Source organism: Pocillopora verrucosa, chromosome 7, assembly GCF_036669915.1.
Source record: "Pocillopora verrucosa isolate sample1 chromosome 7, ASM3666991v2, whole genome shotgun sequence".
NCBI classification, from domain to species: Eukaryota; Metazoa; Cnidaria; class Anthozoa; order Scleractinia; family Pocilloporidae; genus Pocillopora; species Pocillopora verrucosa.
In genome coordinates, this window is record NC_089318.1 from 14,050,023 (window position 1) to 14,072,873 (window position 22,851).

General features: G+C 38.6%; 3 protein-coding genes across 3 annotated transcripts; 2 read left to right on the plus strand and 1 right to left on the minus strand.

The window, feature by feature from the left end:
* Window positions 1-36: 36 nt before the first annotated feature.
* Window positions 37-13,096, plus strand: LOC131778635 (RNA polymerase-associated protein RTF1 homolog). The gene is made up of 17 exons (XM_059095048.2): window positions 37-165; window positions 248-361; window positions 1,123-1,243; window positions 2,042-2,549; window positions 2,649-2,729; window positions 3,207-3,297; window positions 4,202-4,284; window positions 4,462-4,549; window positions 6,652-6,759; window positions 7,140-7,217; window positions 8,066-8,187; window positions 8,720-8,777; window positions 9,252-9,323; window positions 9,581-9,682; window positions 10,021-10,056; window positions 10,522-10,669; window positions 11,265-13,096. The coding sequence occupies exons 1-17, from the start codon at window positions 46-48 to the stop codon at window positions 11,372-11,374; spliced, it is 2,040 nt and encodes a 679-aa protein (XP_058951031.2). The 5' UTR covers window positions 37-45; the 3' UTR covers window positions 11,375-13,096.
* A 562-nt stretch (window positions 13,097-13,658) lies between these two features.
* LOC131778636 (thiopurine S-methyltransferase-like) lies at window positions 13,659-15,463 on the minus strand. The gene is made up of 2 exons (XM_066169532.1): window positions 15,066-15,463; window positions 13,659-14,596 (listed from the first exon to the last, which is right to left on the minus strand). The coding sequence occupies exon 2, from the start codon at window positions 14,434-14,436 to the stop codon at window positions 13,723-13,725; it is 714 nt and encodes a 237-aa protein (XP_066025629.1). The 5' UTR covers window positions 14,437-14,596; window positions 15,066-15,463; the 3' UTR covers window positions 13,659-13,722.
* Window positions 15,464-15,641: 178 nt separating this feature from the next.
* On the plus strand, window positions 15,642-21,414 carry LOC131778639 (kelch-like protein 3). The gene is made up of 5 exons (XM_059095053.2): window positions 15,642-16,341; window positions 17,748-18,121; window positions 20,000-20,208; window positions 20,312-20,674; window positions 20,860-21,414. The coding sequence occupies exons 1-5, from the start codon at window positions 15,712-15,714 to the stop codon at window positions 21,087-21,089; spliced, it is 1,806 nt and encodes a 601-aa protein (XP_058951036.2). The 5' UTR covers window positions 15,642-15,711; the 3' UTR covers window positions 21,090-21,414.
* Window positions 21,415-22,851: the final 1,437 nt, after the last annotated feature.

Consider the following 22,851-nt stretch of genomic DNA (forward strand, 5'->3'; position numbering starts at 1 on the left):
AATGCATTTAGATGGGTAACGCCTAGTAACCTAGCCTCCTCCTGCATGTTCTCAAGCACTAAGATGGGGAAAACGAAGGAAGCTAATGATTCGAAACGAAAAAGAAAACGTGTTGCAGTGGAATCAAGCAGCGACGATGATGAGAGTGAACAAGACTTAGAGGAGGTGAATAATAATTTCGCAGATATCTGAGTTGTTCGCCATTTCTTCAAGTGTTGGTGACATTGGAAGTTGTTGTTTATTTCAGGAATTGAAGTCACTCGCTAAACGTTCGAGACCAGCGAACGATAGTAACGCCAAGCCACAGCGATCAGGAGATTCAGACAGTGACTTGGACTCATCGGAGGGAAGTGATGATGAGGTAATATATGGCAGGATTCTATAAGCAACTATTTCATCTCGTTGTGAATTGTTCCAATTTTTTTTTAAACCTCACGCAATTGAATGCGAACGATCGAACAATTGGAAAACTTCCCAAACAACTTGGTTCATCAGTTTTTCAAGCCTGTATGAGTTTGCTTTATAAGTTATGATATGGTGAAACTGCAGCTTGTTAACAACCGCCGCTGTTTAGATTGTTTACGCTCAATTGGTACTCGGAAAAAATGGTATATGTTTAAACTTGATCACATCATATGACATACTGTGTATAATGTATGGCTCTCCTGTTGCTGTTTTACTTTTTTTTACGGGAAAAATCAAGAAGAGGAACAACGGTATAACCATTCAGCTAGAGATCCATGAGGGAATTTGGAATTATATTATCAGAACAGCAAGGTTTATGATTGCACCAATCACAGCTGTGTAAACCATCCAAATCAAAACAAAGGGTCACGGTTCTCACGGTCATGCATCTTAATGCCTTGCTTAAACCTTTACACCCCAACATCAGTATAGATATTCTCCTTGTAGTTCTCTCTACATTTCCTAAGGTGCTGATAAGGAGAATTGTGAAACAATCAAGAGCATCTTCAGTGGGTGATCATTATTCTAATTCTTGTCACCTTAATGTTTGATTCAGGGGTGATATTGTCAGGAGACATTAGGTGCTAGTTACTCTTTGGGATCAAAGGTTTAATAGGTGTTTGTTTATTCAGTTATTTGATTTGTTAATTCCTGTAGTGGACAATGGATTCTGAGAATAGTAAAGGAAAGGCTGCAAAGGCTAAGGACAAGAAAAAAGCCAAAAAAGCTTCATCATCAGGTTCTTCATCAGAAGAAAGTGGTGAAACATCCTCTGGTGGTGAGAGTCTTTGTACTGAAGCAAAAAAGGAGCTTTCCTCTGTTTACATAGCTTCATTGAAACACAAGCATGGCTTGAGGAATTAAGGAAAGTTATGCAAACCCTCAATTGCATCTCATCTTAGGTTTGCAAAACTTTTCAGAGTCCTCCCCTCCCCTCCCTTCCCCTCCCCTCCCCTAGTGTTTAGATGAGGCTATGAAGACAGAAAGAAGTCCTCTATTTCTAAACATATTTATATAGAGGATATTATATGGGGACAAAAAGATGTGAATTTTATGTTTAAGTGGCAAGAAAAATATATCACGATTGAGTGCAAGAAATGAGATAATGTTTGTGCCATTAGAACATAACATTCATATCTTTGAGCTAACATGTAATTTAATTTTTATTATATGGACAATAGATATACATTGTAGAGACTGAAAAGCTGGCTTTGATACAAATACTGGGTATCAATAGAAACAAATTACCCAATGCCCAAGTTATATATAAAAAGGTTTACATGCACATGTAACACTGTCAGCTAGGCCAAAATGTGAACTGGTTTTATAAGGTTTATGAAATTTGATTGCTGACTCTGACTTGAATCATCAGATACTTTAAATTTCAACCTCTTTTTACCATAATCCTTTGAAGCCTGTTCAGCACAGACAGAACAAAAATTCACCTTTGTCTTATACAACTTCTGAGAAATTCCATGAAAATCTAATCACTCATATGAGTTACAGGGTTAAGGAATACAAAGTAAGTAGTTACTGCCTTTTTAACAGGGTAAAACTGTTTGTTTAATTCAAACAGAATCATCGTCATCATCATCATCCTCAGAGGATGAAGAGGAAGAGCAGTATCATGATGATTGGGATGACAACCTAATGGGAGATGAAGCAGATAGGGCAAGACTTGAAAAGATGACAGAGAAAGAGCGAGAGCAGGAGATTTTCAACCGTGTTGAGAAAAGAGAAGCTCTTAAGACTCGATTTGAAATTGAAAGAAAACTCCGTCTTGCAAAAAGAAAGGAGAAGAAGAAGAAACGAGAGAAGGAAAAAGCAAATCTTGAGAAGGAAGGAATAGCTTTGCGGAAAAAAGAGCGAAAGAGACACATTGAAGAGAAGAAAGCAAAAGCTTTGGATGATCTAAAGGCAAAGAGATCTGAGAAGAAAGAGAAGAAAGTTGCAGAATCTTTAGCTGACCAAAAAGCACCACAGTTTAAGACTAGTGATGTGTTTACTGACGATGAAGATGACGATGAGCAGGAGGAAAGCAAGTCAAGTTCGGGGGAAGGATCATACCAAGAATCTGATGAAGAGTAAGTACATGGTGGCCAAGTTGGTATCCATGGACATTCAGTAATTTACTATTTTATGTAAAAATGGATTACTGTTTTTTTTTTCAAATGATATTCTAGGCAAGGCGAGGCACAACCTCAAAGGGTGTCAGCTTTGGGAGATCTGGAGAGGATAAGAATATCACGGCACAAGCTTGAAAGGTACTGGCCTGTATGGTGTAAAAAAAGTGAAATGAAAATTAATACCTTTGAAAAGATCATGGAAGATATCACTCTTGCCTTGTCTAGTACAACACAAGCATCTTGTCTCACTGGGTAAACTCTCTCTCACTAAAATCAGTGTAGAGATCATGGTTAAAGAAGATTAACTTCAGAGTTACTTTTAAACATTGGTTTTTCAATGCACCCAAGAGAAAATTGATCTTATCCTCTCCTCCATGTGCTCCTGTACATTACATTCAGGTCCTTACAATGTGCGTTACTTGGTAACAACAGTGCACCTTCACAACTCAAACAGCACTCCATTCAGTTCAGGACTGGCTTGTTATACTTGAACTTAGTGCCTTTTTAATGTGTTTGGGAACACATTCAAGTAACTCTGTAAGTTAAAGTAATCATAGGAGTAATCAATGGTTGGTTGTTTATAATTGTTATTATTTTTTAAACTGTTCTAAACAGATGGGTACACATGCCCTTCTTTGGCAAGATAGTGATTGGCTGTTATGTCCGCGTTGGTATCGGAAATCATGATGCAAGACCTGTTTATAGGGTAAAGTTTTTTTGTTTTTGCACCTGAGCAACCACACATCAATTAAAACAAACAAAACAAACTAATGCTATATTTATTTATTTTCTCTTTTCGTGATTGAGCACTGAGTTACTTTGAGGAAGTTAGCTTGTGGGTTTGTTTATGTTATTGAGATGAAGTGAAGGACACATTAATTTAACCTTTCAACATATTTATTTATGATTATGCACAGATTTTTTCAAAAAGTTTTGAATTTTATTTTCCTGTTAATATTATATTCATTATGATGTAAAAAATCATAATCTGAACCAAAGGAAACTGCAAGTCAAACTGGTTTGAAAAATTTCCAATCCTAGATAAAGAAATTGAATGATAACATAGATGGTGCTGGTACACAGCGTATTTGCCAGCTTCTGATGCTTTCAAGAATTTTTATTTTGGTGTATCTTAGTGGGTATGACAATGTAAGGGTAGCCTTGAAAAGGAGCATGTAAGAAAGACTTATGTTTTGACCTGACAATGACAGAGAGAGCTGGTATACTCCTACAGAGCAGACTCCTCTTAACAGATTTCAGTTCTGTATTGCAGACTTTTATTGTGGACACTACAAACTTGATCCTTCGACTCCCAAATCTGATTTCAAAATTCTGTCATTTAGCTGCTACACTTTTCCCAACCTTGTAAATAAGTAACAAGAGTTTGGTGCTAGATAAAGATGACAACTTCTAACTGATAAGTTTGATTATTCTCGTTACCTGTTTGCAGCATAATGTATTGATATTGTAAGGAGAAGTTAAGTGTACATCACTTCTGACAGTTAAATGGTTTAAAAACTTTTCTTTCTAACAGGTGGGTTCAAACTAACCAATTACAACCAATAAACATTAATTACAGTCACTTATAAAATGGGTATTTTTCATTCCAGGTAGCAGAGATAAGAGATGTGGTGGAAACAGCCAAGATATACTCTTTGGGAAGTACAAAAACAAATAAAGGATTGAAGTTGAAGTATGTTAGTTGAGAATTTAAGTGTTAAATTTATAAGATGATGTAGTTGAGTTTTTACCAGTTCTCCATATGGATGACTAAAATCCCTTCAGTTTGTTGTGAACTTTTCCTCTCTAAAATAATGTTACATTTACAAGAAATAAAGGTTAATGGTTCTCTCTTCCTTTTTCTTAATAGACATGGCAACCAGGAAAGGGTGTTTAGATTAGAGTTTGTGTCAAATCAGAGATTCACAGAAACGGAATTTGCCAGGTGGAAAGAAGAGGTAACTTTGATTACAAATGAATTAAAACAGGGTCAATCTCTCCATTCTTTCTCAGGCAACTTACTTAATTTTACCACCATGTTGAACTTTTGGGGCAACTTCAAATCATGTTTATCGGACTCCAACTTCCACTTGACAGCTGGAGTGTGGGAAGGTGACAAAGGACAATTGGTGATGCACGCCCCTCTCCTTTAGGAACTGCTGTGTAGCCATGGCACCATCAGGTGGCACATTCATTTGGGTGTCATATGTGGCAAAAGTACACCACGGACACTCTATCAGGCCATTGGAGCCCTCCTGGCCAAGTTCAATAATGGGCTAGTTGAAGTATCTGTCCACAACAACAGGGTAGTTTACCCCTTTGTAGTGAACAAAGTCTGGGAGGGTATACTGGTGGTATGATTGGATAGGGTAGGGCACTTGGTTTAGAGGGTGCCATGCAGTTGCATTGGTTACATGTGGCCCGTAAGGAAGAAATAACCGGGGTGATGCATGGCAAGAATACGGTGCTTTCAGCATGTGCAGTCATCAAGGTCATGCCTTGGTGTGCTGAGTGTTGGACTGTCAGGACATGCTGTCAGAGTGAAGGTGGGATGACTATGTGGTCCTTGTAGAGAATTATGCTGTCACAGGTGTAGAGCTGGTCACAGAACTGATAGTATTCCTGGAGAGCAGGTGGTAACTTGTGTCTGAAATTAGGGAAGTCAACTTCAACAATAGATGTCAGCTGGGAGGTCCTTGTTGCTTGCGGCCAGTTTGACCCGCTCCTATATGATGGCCTTGGTACTCAGGGCATATGGAGGGCATATGACAGCTGGTCATCAATGGTGGGGGAGTTGTTTCCTGCAAGGGGCTTGTGGCAGCGGATGCTAGTAAGGAATTGGTGGCTGGGGGGTGTGTAGAGCAGAAGTGGTGCTACTAGGTTGCTGGTGGCAGCAATATCATCGGGTAAGACCAGCAGGGCAGGCTCCGTAGGCCCACTAGGGTGGAGGGAGAGGGCAACAGCAACTTTGTGCTGCACACCAGGGAAGTGCACCATTCTGAATCTGTATCTCAATGGTTTCTCCTTGAGGTTGAGGAGCCTAGCAATGGTAATCTCCTTAAGGGAGCATTCACCAAATACTTTAAGGAGGGGTTTGTGGTCCACGGCAAAAAGCAAGTCACTGCAGCCCAGTACAAAGAATTGTGCTTTGTCCACAGGCTGGGGCAGATAACCTTCATACTTGCTAGGCAGCTCTGGCAGCCAGTGTCTGCCATTGCAGAGAGTCATAGAGGTTTCAGCTATTATGTGGAGAGTACATATCATAGGGCTCTATGGTCATTGGGGTGGACCATTGCTCATTAGGAATGGTTGGGGTTGGGATCGCTGATTTACCCACCAGTTGTGGAAGTTGCTTTACAAATGGAGGTTGAGGGATATGAGGTGTCTGTCTGATGTTTCACTAAGCTTGTGTTGTTTAGGCTCCTCCTGTTTGGCATAACAGTATTGGCTCCTGGTGACATCAACCCCCTGAGTGTGTAATAGGCACTCAGCAGATCGTTTGTCGGCCTCTTTTGCCTTGATAAATTGAAACACCTCGTCAAGGGTCATGTCCTGGTTTTTGTCACTGATAAGGTCCAGCTGGATTTCATTGTTGGCTAAGCTGCACTTCAGGACATTGTGGAGGAAATTCCCTTTTTAGTTTCCCTCAGAGTTGCAGTAGGGGTATGTGACCAAAAACTTGCAAACACCTGCTTTGCAGCAAAGGCGGGCATATTATTAAGATGCACCCAAGCAACCATTGTGTTTTCCTCCCGTACAGCAAGTCTCCTAATTGCTTCCATCACCTCATGGGAGTCAGAGAACATAAAACAAGAACAACGTGGTCTGATAAACTAGTGCCAGGCCCCTATTGTGCATATAAAACTTAGTGTCCAGTCCTCATTATGTAGTTGTGTTCTTCTCTTAGAGATGTATGAAAAACCTAAAATACATTAATTTAGTTTTAATAAAGCAGGAACAGTAATAAACTAAACAAATGAGCAAGACAATTCCTCCTTTGTTGTTCTTTTATGTTTGCCTTATAATGATGTGAATGATTCTATTTGTCATTTATGAACAGTGTGAATCTCATGACATTCCTTTACCAACACTTGAGGAGGTGGACACCAAAGCTAAACAATTCAATGAAGCACAGCATTACATGTATAATGAAGAGGATATTGACAAGGTATGAAAACTAAGAGAGAGAGTAGCTTAACCCTTTAACTCCCAGAAGTGATTAACATGTAAATTCTCCCTCTAATATCCATATGTTATCCAGCAAACAGGTAATGAGAATACTCAGACTCATCAAGTAGGAGTTTTCATTTTGATCTAACACCAAATTCATGTCTTCCCTCTAAAGGGTATACTCTGCACTCAGTAATTCGACATATTTATAACAAAATTGGTAACTTTTTTTTGAGCACAGTACTTTAGATTTACTAGAAATTTCCACCTTGCTTAAAATTTAGGCTTTTGTGTGACAAAAATTTTTCATCATTTTTTGTTTCATAAACCAAGGCAGTGCTTAATTTATGGTCTTTTTATTTGCTGCACTGATGACAGATTGTTGCAGAGAAACAGAAATTCAGGAAAACACCCTTTAATTATGCTCAGAAGAAGAATCATTTAATGCGATCAAAGGTTTGTAAAATATCTATTAAAAACTTTTAGTTCAAGTAGCTCAGTCACATTCAAACACCAAGTTAAACTCATCAAGAAAAGATGACTTTGGGAGACTTGGGAAGGAGGGAGCTTAGTTTTAAAAGGTAGCCATGGTAAACATGTGGGTATAACCAATCAGAACCATCACAGTGAGTGATTCAGTGGGAAAGAGCAATTTTCAATAAAGTGTCAAAAGTAATCCAGAATTGCTTCGTTTATACTTTACTTGTACCACTGACTTCCTTAATCAGTCATAATCAAAACTAAAATCAATCATAACTTGGTCATGTCCATTTTCCTGAGCTCCAGGCAGTTTGCTTGATTTTATTTCATGTTCTTATTGGCTCTTCAAGATATTTTCCTGGTTATGATTGGCTGCTGTGATTGTATTGGTTTTCATTTTAGTTTTACAACAACCAATTGAAAATCACCATACATACTGAATCTCACAATTACCTACATTGTGGGTGCAAGGAGTCAGAGAACATTCTGCTGGCTGGTTTTTACCATGAATTTGGGATGATCCATAAAGATTAGGCAAGGAAAGCTAAATTATCTAATTCCATGTATCTTCCTCTCTGATCTCAATGGTCACCTTGCACAATATCTGCCTGACAGTCACAACCAGTCATAAGTTGATATTCACATGTGAAGTGATGTGGAAGGAATGATAATAATTTTATTTCATTTAATTTACTTTTTGATGTAAGGGAATGATGTGAATTTCATTTCTCCATAGTACCGCTTGTTTTGTAATCATTTTCACTGCATGCAAACAAGGAAAAGTGGGTTAACAGCACTTATTTATTTTCTTTTATGGGTAACAGGAAATAGCAGAACAGAAGGGGAACTTGGAAGAAGCAGAAAAATTGCGTGGTGAATTGGATGACTTGGAAGAGAAAGCACAACAACTTGACAAAGTGCGGTCTAAAAACCTTAGTGCTATCAGGTAAAGGGTAACTTTCTGCTGTGTTTTGCAAATTGAGACAAAACTACCCTGTGTTGTACATGCAGTTCACTTTTAGTTGTTTGATTTTGGTTTCTTGCTTTTTAGAGGTTTACATACTGGTATTATGTTGTTTCCTTCAATTTTGCCTGATGTTTCATATGGGAAAGCCCACAAGATGTTACACACCCTATGTCCGTGCTTCCAATTTTAACTTTCATTCACAAATTATATAGAGCCTGCACAACCACTTTTTGAAAAACCAGTCCAATATCTTAAGGTGGATGTCTTTAAGTTAGTCTAAAGAATAGGGTGTTGCATCAAAAGATATTCTTTGCTTCTTCTTGAGATGAGTGTCATGGGCATTTATTCAGGGTCCCCATGTACCTAGACAAAGTTTTATTACCTTTTTAAGAGTTTCATTGGTTTGTTTCTTGTGAAAATTCTATAGTTCATTTTTTTATTTTTTCATCTTTTTAATTTCCTCATGCTTTTACCAGCAGCTCATCTCATTGCAATCTGTTTCCACTTGCAGTTATATCAATGAAAGAAACAGAAAGAGGAATATTGTGGAGGCTGAAAAAGCTGCAGCTGTAAGATTACTGTAGTTTTATATTTTTATTGCTTGGATTCTGTAAAATAAGTTAGTGCAGTTTTTCATAAGCTGATGGTGAATCATGTACAGATGATGATGATGATGAGTTACAGATACTGTTAAGAAAAAAATGTGAATTATCTGTTCTCTTTTTCCAAGAAGCATCTTTTAACCTTTTAACTCCCAAGAGCTGATTGTTGATTCTCCCCTCCAGTTGCTATATATTTTGGTGGAAATTAGTAAAGAGAATAATGTTGTCTCCCTGTTAAGTTTAGTGATTCTCTTTACCTGTTTTCTGGATGAAGTATGGATATTATAAGGAGGAGTAACATGTGGGAGGTTAAAGGTTAACAGAAAACACTGAGGGTGATTGGGGTTTAAAATTTGTAATCCTCCTTTCAAGTCTCTCTTGGCGTGAACACCTTTAAAACTGATAATAACTTTTTCACAACTATTAATCCACTCCAATCAGGAAGAAATGAATGTGGAACAAAAAGCTGATCCATTCACAAGACGGAAAACCCTTCCTCAACTTGTGTCTATGGTGAGTCAAACTCTGTAAAAATTATGACACATCAAGACAACATGAATTGAACCTGTTGAATGCCACAGAGCCATACCTTAAACTGTTTTAGACCTCAAAAATTTGCATGAAAGGTTGCACTGCACATCCAAACTTGATATACATTCTTTCTGTAGAGCTGATTTCACCAAGTTGTCTACCTTCTTGTGAAAAGACTTGTGTAATGTCAAATGTACTTTTAAATTCTTGGGTTTATGCAGACCTGCTTTTATATTCAGGCTAATAGAACCATTCCAAGTTCTGTTACACAACCACAAAATGGAGCGAATACTGAAGGGGCAGCTTCTTCTTCGATGCCCCAATCCACCAGCACGGATGGAGTAAGTGTTGATATTTATTGTTTGCCACTTTTATAGTGTTATGTAGCAGCCCTTTACACCCTAAGATCAGTATGCTTATTCTCCATACTGTTCTCTATACATCTCCCAGCTGCTGAAAAGGAGAATTTGTTTTACAATTAAGAGCTTCTTTAGGTGGTGATCATTTCCTTTATTTATGACCATCATACTGTAATCATGCTCTCTTGTATATATGCTGTTATTTATTGCAGTGTTCTGAAGCTTTTATTGACACTGTATACCATGTAGACATACTGTACAATTATTGGAAGAAGTTTTGTAAGATTTTTTCCAAATTATTTGCTTCATCTTTGTTGCAGGCTTCATCATCAAGCCAACCAACTGAAACAGCTGATGTAAGTTCAACTCATCCTTTACAATTGTGCAATGGAAAAACTATGTGCATATCTTGAATAGAAAAAATGTGAATGGTGAATTAATAATAGTGGATTTGAGTTAGTATGAGGATGCAATGGACCCTCTCCTCAGTAGTCAGCTCGTTTTACAGAGGGAAGTGACCACAAGAGGTTGCCATGAATAAAAGGTTGAATGGGAGATGAAAGCACACCCATTTTTCAAGGGGTAAAACATTTTTATTTGCCAAAGATGGTTATTATAGACTGTAAATATGACAGATCCCCCCTAAAAAAAATTAAGCATTTAGGATGCACTTTTATTACAAGCTGTGGAGATGTTGTCTTTGTCAAGGTATTCAAAGAAGAGAGAATAATATATAGAACATTTGCCTGGATGACAAAGTTGTTTGTGGAGGCTCATTGGTGGAGATACAATTGACACTATCATTTCTCTGTCATTTCTAGGTGTCAGATATAGAAAGACTTTCACAAATGCCATTGGCTGGAGCAGCACCTCATCCTCCTGAGGGGAAACCTTCTCAGTCAGAGGATCTGTTTTCAGCACACAACTTCGACATCACAATCAATCTCGACATTCCTGCCCCTGGAACAGGTGACACACTTTTTTTTATGACTATCTACAGTGGATATAACAATTGCTATAAAAGTGCTTTGGGGTACAGACATTTTGGAAATATCCAGAGTCAAGTTTAAGTGATACATTGAACAAGTCTACACTCAAAGATATGTGCTGAGCTAGATAAAAATAGAACAGGAAAATTATTTGTTCAGGATTGAAGGAAACAAGACTCCTCTGTGTTTATTATGCTTTTGAAAGATGTTTATTTGTCCAAGCTTGGCTGGGTAATGGCCAAGTTTGTTATGTAAAGCTTACTTTATCTATGACAGATAGATAGCAATTCAGGAAACACGTTTTTGTTCACCTGAAGAAGCCAACCAAATACCAAAAAATATGTTGCATGATTACTCAGTCAATAACCCATGTATGGTCATCAAACTTTGAAACTGTTGATAAATTTGATTAGAGAAATGATGGACAAATATGGAAGGGACTATTCCCTTATCCTCTGCTAGGATGTCTTGTTTGAGATCAAGGAAATGATTTTTTTGTAGACAATTGCTAAAAACTAAGAAGACAGGTTCAAGTTTGGATAATCAAAGACTTAAACAAAGCCTTCTTTCAACAGAGTCTCGTCCAGTGGTAGTAACTCCCAGACCTGCCAACACCGAAAGGGATGGAGCACCTAGGAGATCACTAAACCTTGAAGACTACAAGAAGCGAAGAGGACTGATATGAACTTTGAGGATGACTGGCTGAACTAGCTGTTAAATTGCAACTGACCTTGAATTTTTTTTTCACTAGTTGGATTTGTAGTACAGAAGAAAGTGTTTGGACAGTGCATGTTTCATTGGAGGAAAGATAATGGTGCTTCAGTGCTTATTTTTGTTGAAGAAAAGGAAAGGAGGAATTTTGGTTTGACTTTTCATTTTCCTCCATGTGAGCCAAGGAGTTAAGCTCATCTGTTTCTGTCAACAAATTCACTCAAATTAGCACATTGCATTAATTCTGAAAGATATGAAAAACCTGGAAAATGTACAAAAAAAACATCAAATCAGACACTGCACAAGAAAACATGCAACAACTGCTGTCTAATACTGAAACTTGCATGGAAGAATAGTCAAATGGCTCTTTGAAAGAAGCAAAAAGTGTTTGTGGACTTTTTTTGTTGAATCTTTTTTAAAAAATGATAGATCTTAGAGAGAAAAAGGGAAATTATAAATAGCACCTTTGTCACTGACAGTAACTTTGAATTTTATGCCTTCATATGTTTATCAGTATTTTGTAGTGATAAAGTTTCTTAGGTTTTAGAGAGCTCTGAAAAGGAATTGACAACCCATGACTACAGCCCATAAAAGTTACTGATTGCTTTGTGTTCTTTGTTATTTTTACCATCTTTTGGCCTCAGTTATGACAGTGGACTATTTTACTTGTCGACAAAATTTACATGGGCAATAGTTGGCCTCAGGGCAAATTGTGATCTGTTGAACCAACAGTTGGTTTTGTTTCTTCCCAGTTTCTCTCAGTTATCTCTTTCACTCTGTCTGTAATTTCAAAAAGAGAATCTTATTCTTTGGAAAGCAAAGCAAATCTTTATGATAATTGTAAGAGTCAGACTGAGCCTCTACCAACACAAGAACATGTGCAAATGCAAGTTGGATGTTTGTTTAAAACCTTTTTCAATGCATGCCAGTTACTCTGAGTAGAAGAATCACTCCTTGGATGTCGTTTCAAGAAAAATTGGAGATAAGCACACCATTAACCACCAAGCACAAGCACTTTTCCTATGCAATGTTAAAATTAGTTTGTAACATTTACTACTCTACAAAGTAAGGATCAACATGATATAGAGTAGAGATAGTAGAAATAATGCTATGATATGCACTCACATAACGTGCATTTACTTTCCTTTTTTTGTTGTTTTTTTGTTCTTATTCAAGTCCACCAGTGGGAAACAGTGTTAATTTTGCAATCTTTAGTTGTTCTTGAATGTTACGCTCCTTATGCACATTGCAGGAAATGGTATGAAAACACTGATGTCATTGTTAGAAAAGTGTTTTATTCTAGGTTGGTGTGCTCCAGTTGGTCACAGGCTGCAATTAGCCTTGTAGAATTTTTAAGGTAGTAATCTTTCAAATAGAAGGAAATCACAGTGAATATTTTTTTCATGAGGCTTGAAATTCTCAAAACTAACATTGAGAATCAATAAGTTGACCTCGATCCTACATTTGTGCATAAACATAATTTCATGGGTTAAGTCTTCTCCCACTCCTTGAAAGTTTTGTTAGATATCTTTTGTATTGGCAAATGTTTTCTCTCCTGTTGTAATTTTTGTAAATAATTAGTCTTGACTACTTGGAATTATGTTTGTGTATTCATCACCAGTGTGGGAAAAGTGTGATTTTAGTCAATCTTCAACTTTGTATTATAATGTTTCATTCTGATGCAGTGACATAATTTTGTGTTTGTAGAAATCTTTTTAAGTTCCAAATGTTGCTCATTAAAATGCAATTAGGGAATGTATCAAGGAATTTGACTTCTTTATCATCAAAGGTACAAACTTATGACTGTGAACTGCTTATTTCAATGATTAATTACTGCATTTGAAAAAAGAAATTGTTTTCAATGAAAAACACTGAAAAATAAGTTTTGATGCATACTCTAGGCTATACAAGGGGATCAATGATGTCTGGATTTGAGTGAGTGGGGAGGACAAGCTAAATGAAGTGAAAATTGAGCAATTTTCTAAGCACACAAACAAAACAATCAGAAAGACTCAAATAGTTTTGGTCTGACTAAGATAAATAACCAACCATTTCATTTATGTTAGTGTTGATTTGACCAATATGCAAGGCTAGTCACAAATTACTAAATTTCAACTGATCTTACAATTTGCAATCAATGATTGGTGTACATTGGCATTTCAGATGGGGAAATCTGAGATCAAATTGTTACAACTAAACTTAGGGTAAATCTCAACAGACTGAAAAATGCAAGTGAACAAAAAAACAAGCACACTCTCTGATCCTAAGGGAACCACACTGTATTTTTTACAAAAAGTCCATTAGCTTAAGGTCAAGGTTAGGTTAGTTTCCTTTTGGCTTGAACAGGTAATAATTTATGTCGAAAGCAAAGGATGATTCCTTCTCGGTGTTCGCCTGAATTTTGTTCATTTCCAGCTTTTTGATAGTGAAGTCTTCTTCATACATGTCATTTATCTGCTCGTCAGTAATGCTAGCCGGAGGGTTCATGCCACGGTCAACTTCATAGTAACAGCTTTCAAGAAGGTAGTTTCCATCACTAGCCAGAAGTGAACGCATTTTTGTGGTATACCGTTTACCCCTATCGCCGAACGAAGGAGCAACGGCAACCAACGATCCACGGTCCCAAATTGCGTCGAATTTCCCACCCACATCATTTTCGGTGACAGCGAAGAGGTCGCAGGAAAAGATTGTGATCCTCTTCTCTTTACATTTGTATACTTCCACGGGTTCACTGACTGCAGATATTTCAATTATTTCCACCGTAAAAGTCAGGTTATTCTCTGCGAAGAAACATTCGTTTGCTTGTTTGGCGAGCTCTACTCCAACCACAGTATGCCCTTTGTCGGCCAGCCACAACATATCCGCCGATTTTCCACTCAGGGGCACGAAGAAGCGAAGATTCGATCGTCCACCTGTGAGCTCGTCAAAATACTTGATCAGAAATGCATTCACTTCGTTACGATGCCAGCCAGTGTTACCGTCCTTCCAAAGCCCCTTCCAAAAATCAGAAGTGGTTGTTTTCGGTTCATCAGACATCGTCGCAGATGACTTAAATCTTACTTCGGTTCGAGAGACGAAAGCTTGATCATTCTAATGTCACGCGATCGTCAGTTTGGATCACGGCAGGAGGCGCGAACTGTTTCGCCTTGGTAGCCACGCATGTAAACAATCATTTAAGTAATGTAATTGAAGTGTCCTGTAAGAAGAAACAAATCAAAAAGCTGCCCATATCAATCTTTATCTATCTATCTATGCCTTTTCTTCCGTTCCTCTTCGATATCCTGTACCCCTCCGGGAGCCCCATGACCCCTGCTATATTCCTCTGAATTATACCGGAACAGCAACACACCACCTTTTGGGTGAGGCGAGTTTCTTTCCACTAAAACAGATTTCAAGTGCTTGTCGTTAACATATAGTGAAAAGCTGCAAGATTTGAAAATAAAAATGTTTACTACTCTTTTGTGCCTCTGAGGTCTGCTTTCCAACGAATAAAGGGGGTAATTTTCTAAGGAAACCGTGGTGCTGCGTCGGTGGGAGAGTATAGCAGGTAATTCGGACGTCAGAGCGATCGCTCTGACGAAGGGCTAACGCTCGAAACGTCGGCCTTTTTAACTCTCTACGGTGGCCAATGTACGTTTTCAACTCAGTTGTTAACACTAAATTACCTTCCTTCCAACGCCTGTTTTCCATTTTCTTCTTTTTTTCCGCTCCTTTCGGACCGGTCACCATTTGTCGCAGAGAGGGTGGGGGTATCGAGGGATTTTTGGTAGAGATCGCATGGTTTTCAGGGGGAATGGAGAGGGGATTAGTCATCGCCAACATAGTATAAAAGAGGGACTGTAGAAAACTGACTGCCGATTAACTTCCTATGAAGAGGTTCAGAGCCTTATGGGGAAATCAGGGAAATTTTCCCGTGACACCGGCCAAAATCCTCCGACCCCCTGGCGATAAAAAATGAACGGCCAACATCTGCGATGCCAACAAAACATAGAAAATAATAATGATCAAGTCTTCCTGACCAGTGTTTCTCTCTCGCTCTTTCTTCCTGTCATTCCTTTAGTTTAACAGGTGAACAATAGCCATTTACAATTCGAATAACACACGGGCGACACCCGCCAACATTTGCATACAATAATACACCAGTGGTACCTGTTAGTTTACACAACAAATGCTTCTATTAAATGAGCATAAATTCGAATAAATAATACTCACGCAGCTTTCTTGGCATGTCAATACTACTTGTACGCATTTAAGGTATCAAACCCGGCCCTAGTAAAAATAAACTAAAGGAATCAGATTCAAGAGTTCAACATGCCTTCCCAACATGTTGGAGATATCCAGACAGACATTAATGGAATCAAAAAGGACCAAACGTATTTATTTGTTGATAGGAGTTTCCAAGATTCTATCATCGAGTACTTTCAGTTCTTACGCAGGGAGGCGATTCTCTGCGATGTAACGCTGCGAATTGGCAGCCTCAAGTTTTCGTGCCATCGTAACATTCTCGGCGTAGCGAGTCCGTATTTTCGATCGTTGTTCATAGACAGCGAAAGCGGTCGATTCATCAAGCACGTGGATCTGCCTCAAGAAATTGAGCGTTCCGTCATGGAGGCATTATTGGGTTACATGTATGGAGGACGAATTTTTATCAACATCGGCAACGCTATTGACATTTTCAAGGCCGCAGTCTTCTTCAAGCTACAAAGTTTGATCGAGGAATGTTCCTACGTCCTTGTGAGTTTTCTAACGCCTGAAAATTGTTTGACGGTGCGGGAAATTTCGCTAACCCATGGACAAGAAAAGCTCCATCAGCGGTGCAACAGATTTCTATGTGAAAATTTTGTCAAAGTCGCAGAAACAACGCAGTTTTTGGAGCTACATAAAAATGATCTGGAAAGCATACTGTCCAACAATGATATTTGTACAACTAGTGAGCAACAGGTAGTAAGGCGACTCTAAAGTGATTATGAAAATGAATGATGGATGATGAAGAGAATTTAGTTTGTATTATTAGCACAATCTCAGGTTAGATTGATGCCGCTGTAATTTTGTGTTTGATTCTATACACATTCCCCCTTGAGAAAACGCCCTCGCACAGTATTTTTAGGGTAAACGAAATATTTATGCTTTGTGCACAACTAAACATAGTTAAGCTAATATTTTCATGTCGTTTCCTTTTTTTATGTTTCCGTTTTTAGTCAGTTTTACATCAGAAATATGAGTAAATGCAATTTCATTTCTCTGGTTCTCACCAAATTTAGCATACTTCAAGTTGCCAGATAATACGTCTGTCTTTAGGTTTCAACAAAGTGAAATTGGATATCCCTTCGGCTTGGCTTTGTATAGTTTGGGGATCATGACCGAGTAATTATCTATTGGACGTAACTATGCATTACTTGTTAATAACCGTCGTTTTCGAATGAGCCTTAAATTTCATATACCGGCTCTTCTTACATGTTATCAATCCTTTAACTCCCAATACCTGACTGTCAATTCTCCCCTCCAGCTTCTACGCATTTCCTTGAAATAAGTTGAGAGAATTTGGTGTTAGATTAAGATAACAACTTCTATCTGATAATTTTAAGTATTCTCATTTTTAGTCTGCTGGATAAAGTATGGTTATTACAGGGGGGAAGTTACAAGTTAATTACTTTTGGGAGGTAAAGGGTTTAAGGTGCCAAAATTTTGTAGCAGAGGCAACCACGAATATAGTAAGAGTCAGATTTTAAGATTTTGTCTAACCTCATTCCGTGAAACACGTCAGGTAGTCAGTGAAGGCACTAGAAATTAGTGGCATCAATTCTTTATTGTAATTGAAAAGAGGTACAATGACCGACATATCAATCTTTAATTGGATACCCCAGGAGCCCATTACCCGGAGCCTCCATACCAATTGTACCCTTGAGTCAGCCCTGTCCCGTATCTTTTTATTTTTAGAACTGAGATACGTGGGGGGTTTCTTTAATTTCCCGCGAGAACAGAATGAAGTTCGCATAACTCCCTAAAAAAATGATAAACTTTCCGTGCTTTCGCCATTATTGAAATACTTTCGTCCGGCCTGCATATTACGTAAACAATAGAGGACCTCAACTCTCTAATGACTGGCTATTATGTAAACACCCGCGAAAAACCCCGTGGGAGGTGCTTCCAAAAATAAAAAGATACGGGACAGGGGTAAGTATGGAAGATGGAAGCTCTGGATAATGGGCTCCTGATTTCCCCCCCCCCCTTCCTCCCCATACCTCCCAGGGAGGTATAAGTCACCAGCAATAATATTCTTGTCTAAGATTAGTATATTGAAAATACAAATCCTAAGTCGTCTCACTGATTTCTTATTGATCTCTTAGGTGTTCGACAGTTTAATAAGATGGACTGAATATGACCGTAGGGAGCGAGGCGTCCATTTTGCCAAACTACTCCAGCACGTTCGCCTTGGGCTCCTTCCTCCCAGCGTACTAATGGACCATGTTGAACGACAACAATTGGTGCAGCGCTCACCAACAGCGCAAGAGATGGTTTTGGAAGCCTTGCGATTTAATTCAGCACAAGATGAGAACACCAGAAAGACCTTGAGCAGTCCGCGGACGTTGCCAAGAACTTGGTCAACATTAGTTGACGTGATTTTGTTTGTCGGAGGTAAAGGGCGAAATCTAGAGGAAGGTCGATTGACATTCTGTTACGAGCCTAACGGTGATCAGTGGTATTCGTTAGCGCCCTTGAAGTAAGTAATGGAACACAAATAGTCCCTTCTATTTCATGGTGACAGAAATGGGAAAAAAGGCAATCCCTAAAACCGGTTGAATGAAGGTCTGGCATTGGTTTATAATCATTTACAGATGTCTGCACGACTCAGGGCAAAACACATAGCTCCCTACCATTACGCATAAGAACTGCCAGATTGTCGGCCAAAACAACACCTCCTTTGATGAAGTTCCTTCGAAACTTTTTTTAAAAAAACATAGGCATGCGTAGCATGCAAGATTTATTTTCTTCGGCTGGGTGGGTTAAGATGGGATACTTTGTGTACCTAATGTTTTCATTTTGTAACAGAAGAAGGGCATAACTTTCAAAGAATTAAAATATCGCATTACTTTACCTTAGGAGATAGAAAAAAATACCTGGGTTATCTGAACTTACATCTATAGGGATTTTGTGGTCTATTGTCTCTATTGTCTAAGTACCTCTAAGCTAAATAATATGCATTGATGCCGCGATTACCGTTGTCTCTTTCGCTGCTATTGTTTGGTTTCGTCACACAACACCATCTATTCCCCGTTAGAGAAAGACAGTGCGTTACGTGACGAGGCCATGTAACGGTTGCGATAGGGATTACGCTCACTGTCTTTCCTCTATCAGAGAGAAAATCAAAATTATTCGCTTAAGAAATATAGTTTCACGGTTTTTTTTTTTTACGAAAAGCAAACTGAAACTGTTGTATCTCCAATATACCCAGACCAAAGATATATTGCGATCGCGAATAAGTGAAGATACATTGTGAACAAGAGAAAAGGGATAATATTTCAAAGAGGGCCCCTTGAGTGGTTGTTACCTATCTGGACTTTGCCCTCTGTGTATGAATTACGTGACAAAATGCAGGTTGTTTACCAGAAATTAACACGCAATTGGGTTCAGTCCAAGATAGCTAAAAGCGAATTTTATTTGTAGAAAAAGTTAAAACGAGAGAGAATTGGAAAATTCACCATCAGTAGCATTTAGTTCTTTTAAATGTTTTTAAGTAGGGTTGGACATTGCGGTTAGAATATGTGATGAAACGCAGGTTGTGTACAAGGAAATGACTCGTAATGGAGCGAAGGCCAATGTGACAAAATGGAATTTGATTGGTGGAATACAATTTGCGCACGTGAAAGATTGCCTAATGGTCATGGGATTGGTGATATGATTGATTAATACGTACCCTAATGCGGCAATTTGATCGGTGCAAGATTCATACCCTAGTGCAGTGATCTGATTGGCGCAAGATACATATCCTAATGCGGCGATCTATATGGTGCGAGCAACATACCACTCTAAACGCTAACATAGAGTTTTCTTTTTTTTTTTCATAAAAAAAAAAACTGAAAAAGTGTTCCAATTTAAATAGTAATCGGGCCTCCCGGTTGGAGACGCGTTAACGTACTGATTTGCGCGCCAGATTCGGGGTCGAGAGGTCTGGGTTCGACACTTAGCTGAGCCATTTTGTTGTATTATTAATGGTTTAAGCGTAATCGTGGTAGGTCACGTGGACCATTTCGAAGCGTAGTAAGATCAACTTTAGAGTAAACAGTGATTTAACTGGGGATTGTCAGCTGGGTATATCACACCTGAAAGTCAGCAGTACACTGATTTCCAATGTACATTATGAGAACCGAGTTTTTGGAATCGAGCTTCAATGTGGCTGATATCAGTTTTCCCTTTTTCGTGTCTTCTGGGCATTGGTTAAAAGTACTTTTTCTCAAAGCTCCGAAAAGTTGTGTTTGTCTGACAAAATAGATAATATTGTAGGTTGACTGATGTAGCAGATGAGTTCCTCGATTAAATGTTGTTTGCTTTCCATGTATCACACAGCTAACACATGATAAACACCTCCTTCTTATTCCAGAACTCAACTGTTCGATCATTCAGTGGTCTCTGTTGATGGATTCGTATACGCATGCGCCGGGTCTATAGAAGGTCAGGCCTCCCTGCTTCTTCAAGATATGGTGCAATGCTATGATCCGCACCACAATTACTGGGACTATGTGAACCCAATGCAAGAACCAAGGGCAAAGTCCGCTGCAACGGAACATGACGGATTGTTCTATGTCTTAGGTGAGAATGAAATACAAACAAATTATTGCAAAATTCTGAAACAGTATCCAAATTATGGTGTTTTATGGGGACAATCGCTACTTTTTTCGCGTTTCTGATGCAGGTGGAATTATAAATGGTTCCCATGGCAACTCGTTTGAGGTCTACAACCCTATCAACGACAAATGGCAATTTCTTTCCCCTCCCACAGTCCCACGAAGTCGTCACGCAATGGTTAATACAGAAACGCATATTTACGTAATCGGTGGTGAAGGACAAGGAATTGAGCCCGAGATCAGCATGGAGCGATACGATCCAGCGGTTAACCTCTGGAGTTTTGTGCTACCGATGAATTGTGGGAAAGTAGGGGCATGTGCTGTGGAAGTTGAGGGGAAAATTTACGTCATGGGTGGTCATAACGGATACACAACGCTCCGACAGTGTGAAGTGTATGATATACAGACGCATCAGTGGAACATGGTTAAAGGTGAGCTTTAATTAGCCACAGGTATATACACCTAAGTGATTAGCCTACGATTTGCCAAGATTTTCATCCTTATATTACCAATAAACGCCAAAAAATGACAAAATTTAACCTCATTGAGCTGAAAGCTCATTTTACATTCTACACCGTTTTGCTCTCTCAGATGATAATAACAATTTCTCTTTTAGACATGACCGAGTATCGCCAAGATGCCGAGGCTGTTATTTTTAATAGGAAGATCTACGTTGTTGGTGGACGAGACTACAAAGGGGAACGGGAACTATTTTCCATAGAGTGCTTCGACATATCTACGGGAGAATGGACTCGATTGACGTCAGTTCCGATTGCAAGAGTAGGCTACCGATGCGTGACGTGTAGAGTGAGTCGAGATCACCTCGCTCCATTAAAACTCGAGTAATTTTCAGCGATCAAAGGCGAAATTATTACATTTTTTTCTAGCGTGGTTTTCTTTCATTGTTTTTTTGCTTTTTTGTTTTGCTTTACATAAATTTTTTTGTTCCCTGAGAAAAGTGAAAGCAAAGAAGCCATTAAATATTGGGAAAATTGGCAATAATTGCCTTCGCGATGACAGCATCTGATTATGGGAGATACACACCAAAAAACATTTTTGTGGTCTTCTATTTCCATTTATCCTGTTTCTTCTATTTCTTCTATTCCATTTTTTTATCATATTTTCAAATAAGAAGTTAGCAAATTCAGAATAAAAGTTGTCGTAAACGTCATGTTTAATCTACTTGCGATTCTTAATAACAACTCTTGAAAACTTCTTGATAGATAGCAGTGTATTCATGATCAGAACTAAGCTTTGTTTAGATCTCTGCAAAGTTGCAGAAGTCTTATGCTCGATTTCTTCGATATCTTTTTTTCCATATCTTTTGCGAATTTTTATTTTTTATACTAATTGTATTGATCTGCGCTCTTTGTCGCAATAAGAAAATTTCAACTGAGGAAGCCCCAACATATGTGCTAGTAATTGGGGACTACAATCAATAAAAAGCCGCATTACTTGGTGGAGAACGCTGGAAATAGACTGTGAGTGGTCTCACTCCCAGGGTTCCACGCGGCGCGCTAACCACCATTTTCGCTGATTTTTTTTCGGACTCGTGCAACAGGCGGACTTCGTTGAAAAGGAGGGACTGCTCGAAATAAACACTGGATACTAAAGATAACGAGAAGCTTCTACAAAGGCTCTTTGGAATCATGCTAATTTACTTTTAGGACATTGTAGTGTACTCAGCATCTTATTACTCGATCTCCCATCAGCCTAAACCTCTAGTGAAAGCCAGACGGAAATCGAGAAGCCGAGCAAAATCTCCAGCCGATCTGCTAGATTAACTGTATTTTCTCAAATCTACGTATTCGTTTAATTTGTTGCTTGCTTTCACAAATCTGTCATCTTTAAGATTTTTATGTCCAAATTTGCCAACCTGCAAACCTATTCGCCACCATTATATATACCAGCAATCAAACACACAAACAAACAAGCCAACAAACATGTAAACAAATTCATTAAGAGGGTGAATTTCGAAAGAAACTGTGGTGCTGCGTTAGTCGAGGACTATAACATGATAATTTGGTTTCTATCAACGGAATTGATAACGTAATTTACCCCTTAAAAGAGTTTCCAGCACTAGTCATTGGTCATTCGCTTCATTCGTTTCAGAAAGGAACTCGATTAATCAATTACCCCTGTACATTAATACCGCATCCTCAAACAGCGAAACTAGTATGCTAATAATAAAGTCCATATGTTTTAAACATGCCGATACAATCCCCCACACGTGCTTCACGTGAACAATGTCATATGCATTGAATATGGTTTCGAATTGAAAGCATGAACAATGCGCTCTGCCAACCATAGGTAATAAGGTAGCCACATAGTAATTTCCCTTTTCTCTGATAGTGCGCGTGTCCTCTGGCAATTTCCCGCTTGAGAGAACTACTAACATATTAGATTAGGAGAAAAACCAATTTACTTCTATCTCACATGGTAAAAAAAGAAAGGGAAATTTTCACCTTGCCTTCATCTAGGCTTCCAAATGACCATTATTGCATTTGTGCCTCTTAGAAGTTACTTGATTTTGACTTATGCCGTACTTATGTGAGATGAACTTTGATATATCAGATAGGGCCAAGAGGTAGCGTTCAAACATCCACAA

What these genes read in the sequence shown, in the direction of transcription:
- LOC131778635 (XM_059095048.2), top strand. Translation starts at nt 46, where the DNA reads ATGTTCTCAAGCACTAAGATGGGGAAAACGAAGGAAGCTAATGATTCG. An exon ending in CGGAGGGAAGTGATGATGAG is followed by an intron (nt 362 to 1,122) that starts GTAATATATGGC and finishes TAATTCCTGTAG; the next exon opens with TGGACAATGGATTCTGAGAA. An exon ending in TGGTGAAACATCCTCTGGTG is followed by an intron (nt 1,244 to 2,041) that starts GTGAGAGTCTTT and finishes TAATTCAAACAG; the next exon opens with AATCATCGTCATCATCATCA.
- LOC131778636 (XM_066169532.1), bottom strand. Translation starts at nt 14,436, where the DNA reads ATGTCTGATGAACCGAAAACAACCACTTCTGATTTTTGGAAGGGGCTT.
- LOC131778639 (XM_059095053.2), top strand. Translation starts at nt 15,712, where the DNA reads ATGCCTTCCCAACATGTTGGAGATATCCAGACAGACATTAATGGAATC. An exon ending in TATTCGTTAGCGCCCTTGAA is followed by an intron (nt 18,122 to 19,999) that starts GTAAGTAATGGA and finishes TTCTTATTCCAG; the next exon opens with AACTCAACTGTTCGATCATT. An exon ending in CGGATTGTTCTATGTCTTAG is followed by an intron (nt 20,209 to 20,311) that starts GTGAGAATGAAA and finishes TTTCTGATGCAG; the next exon opens with GTGGAATTATAAATGGTTCC.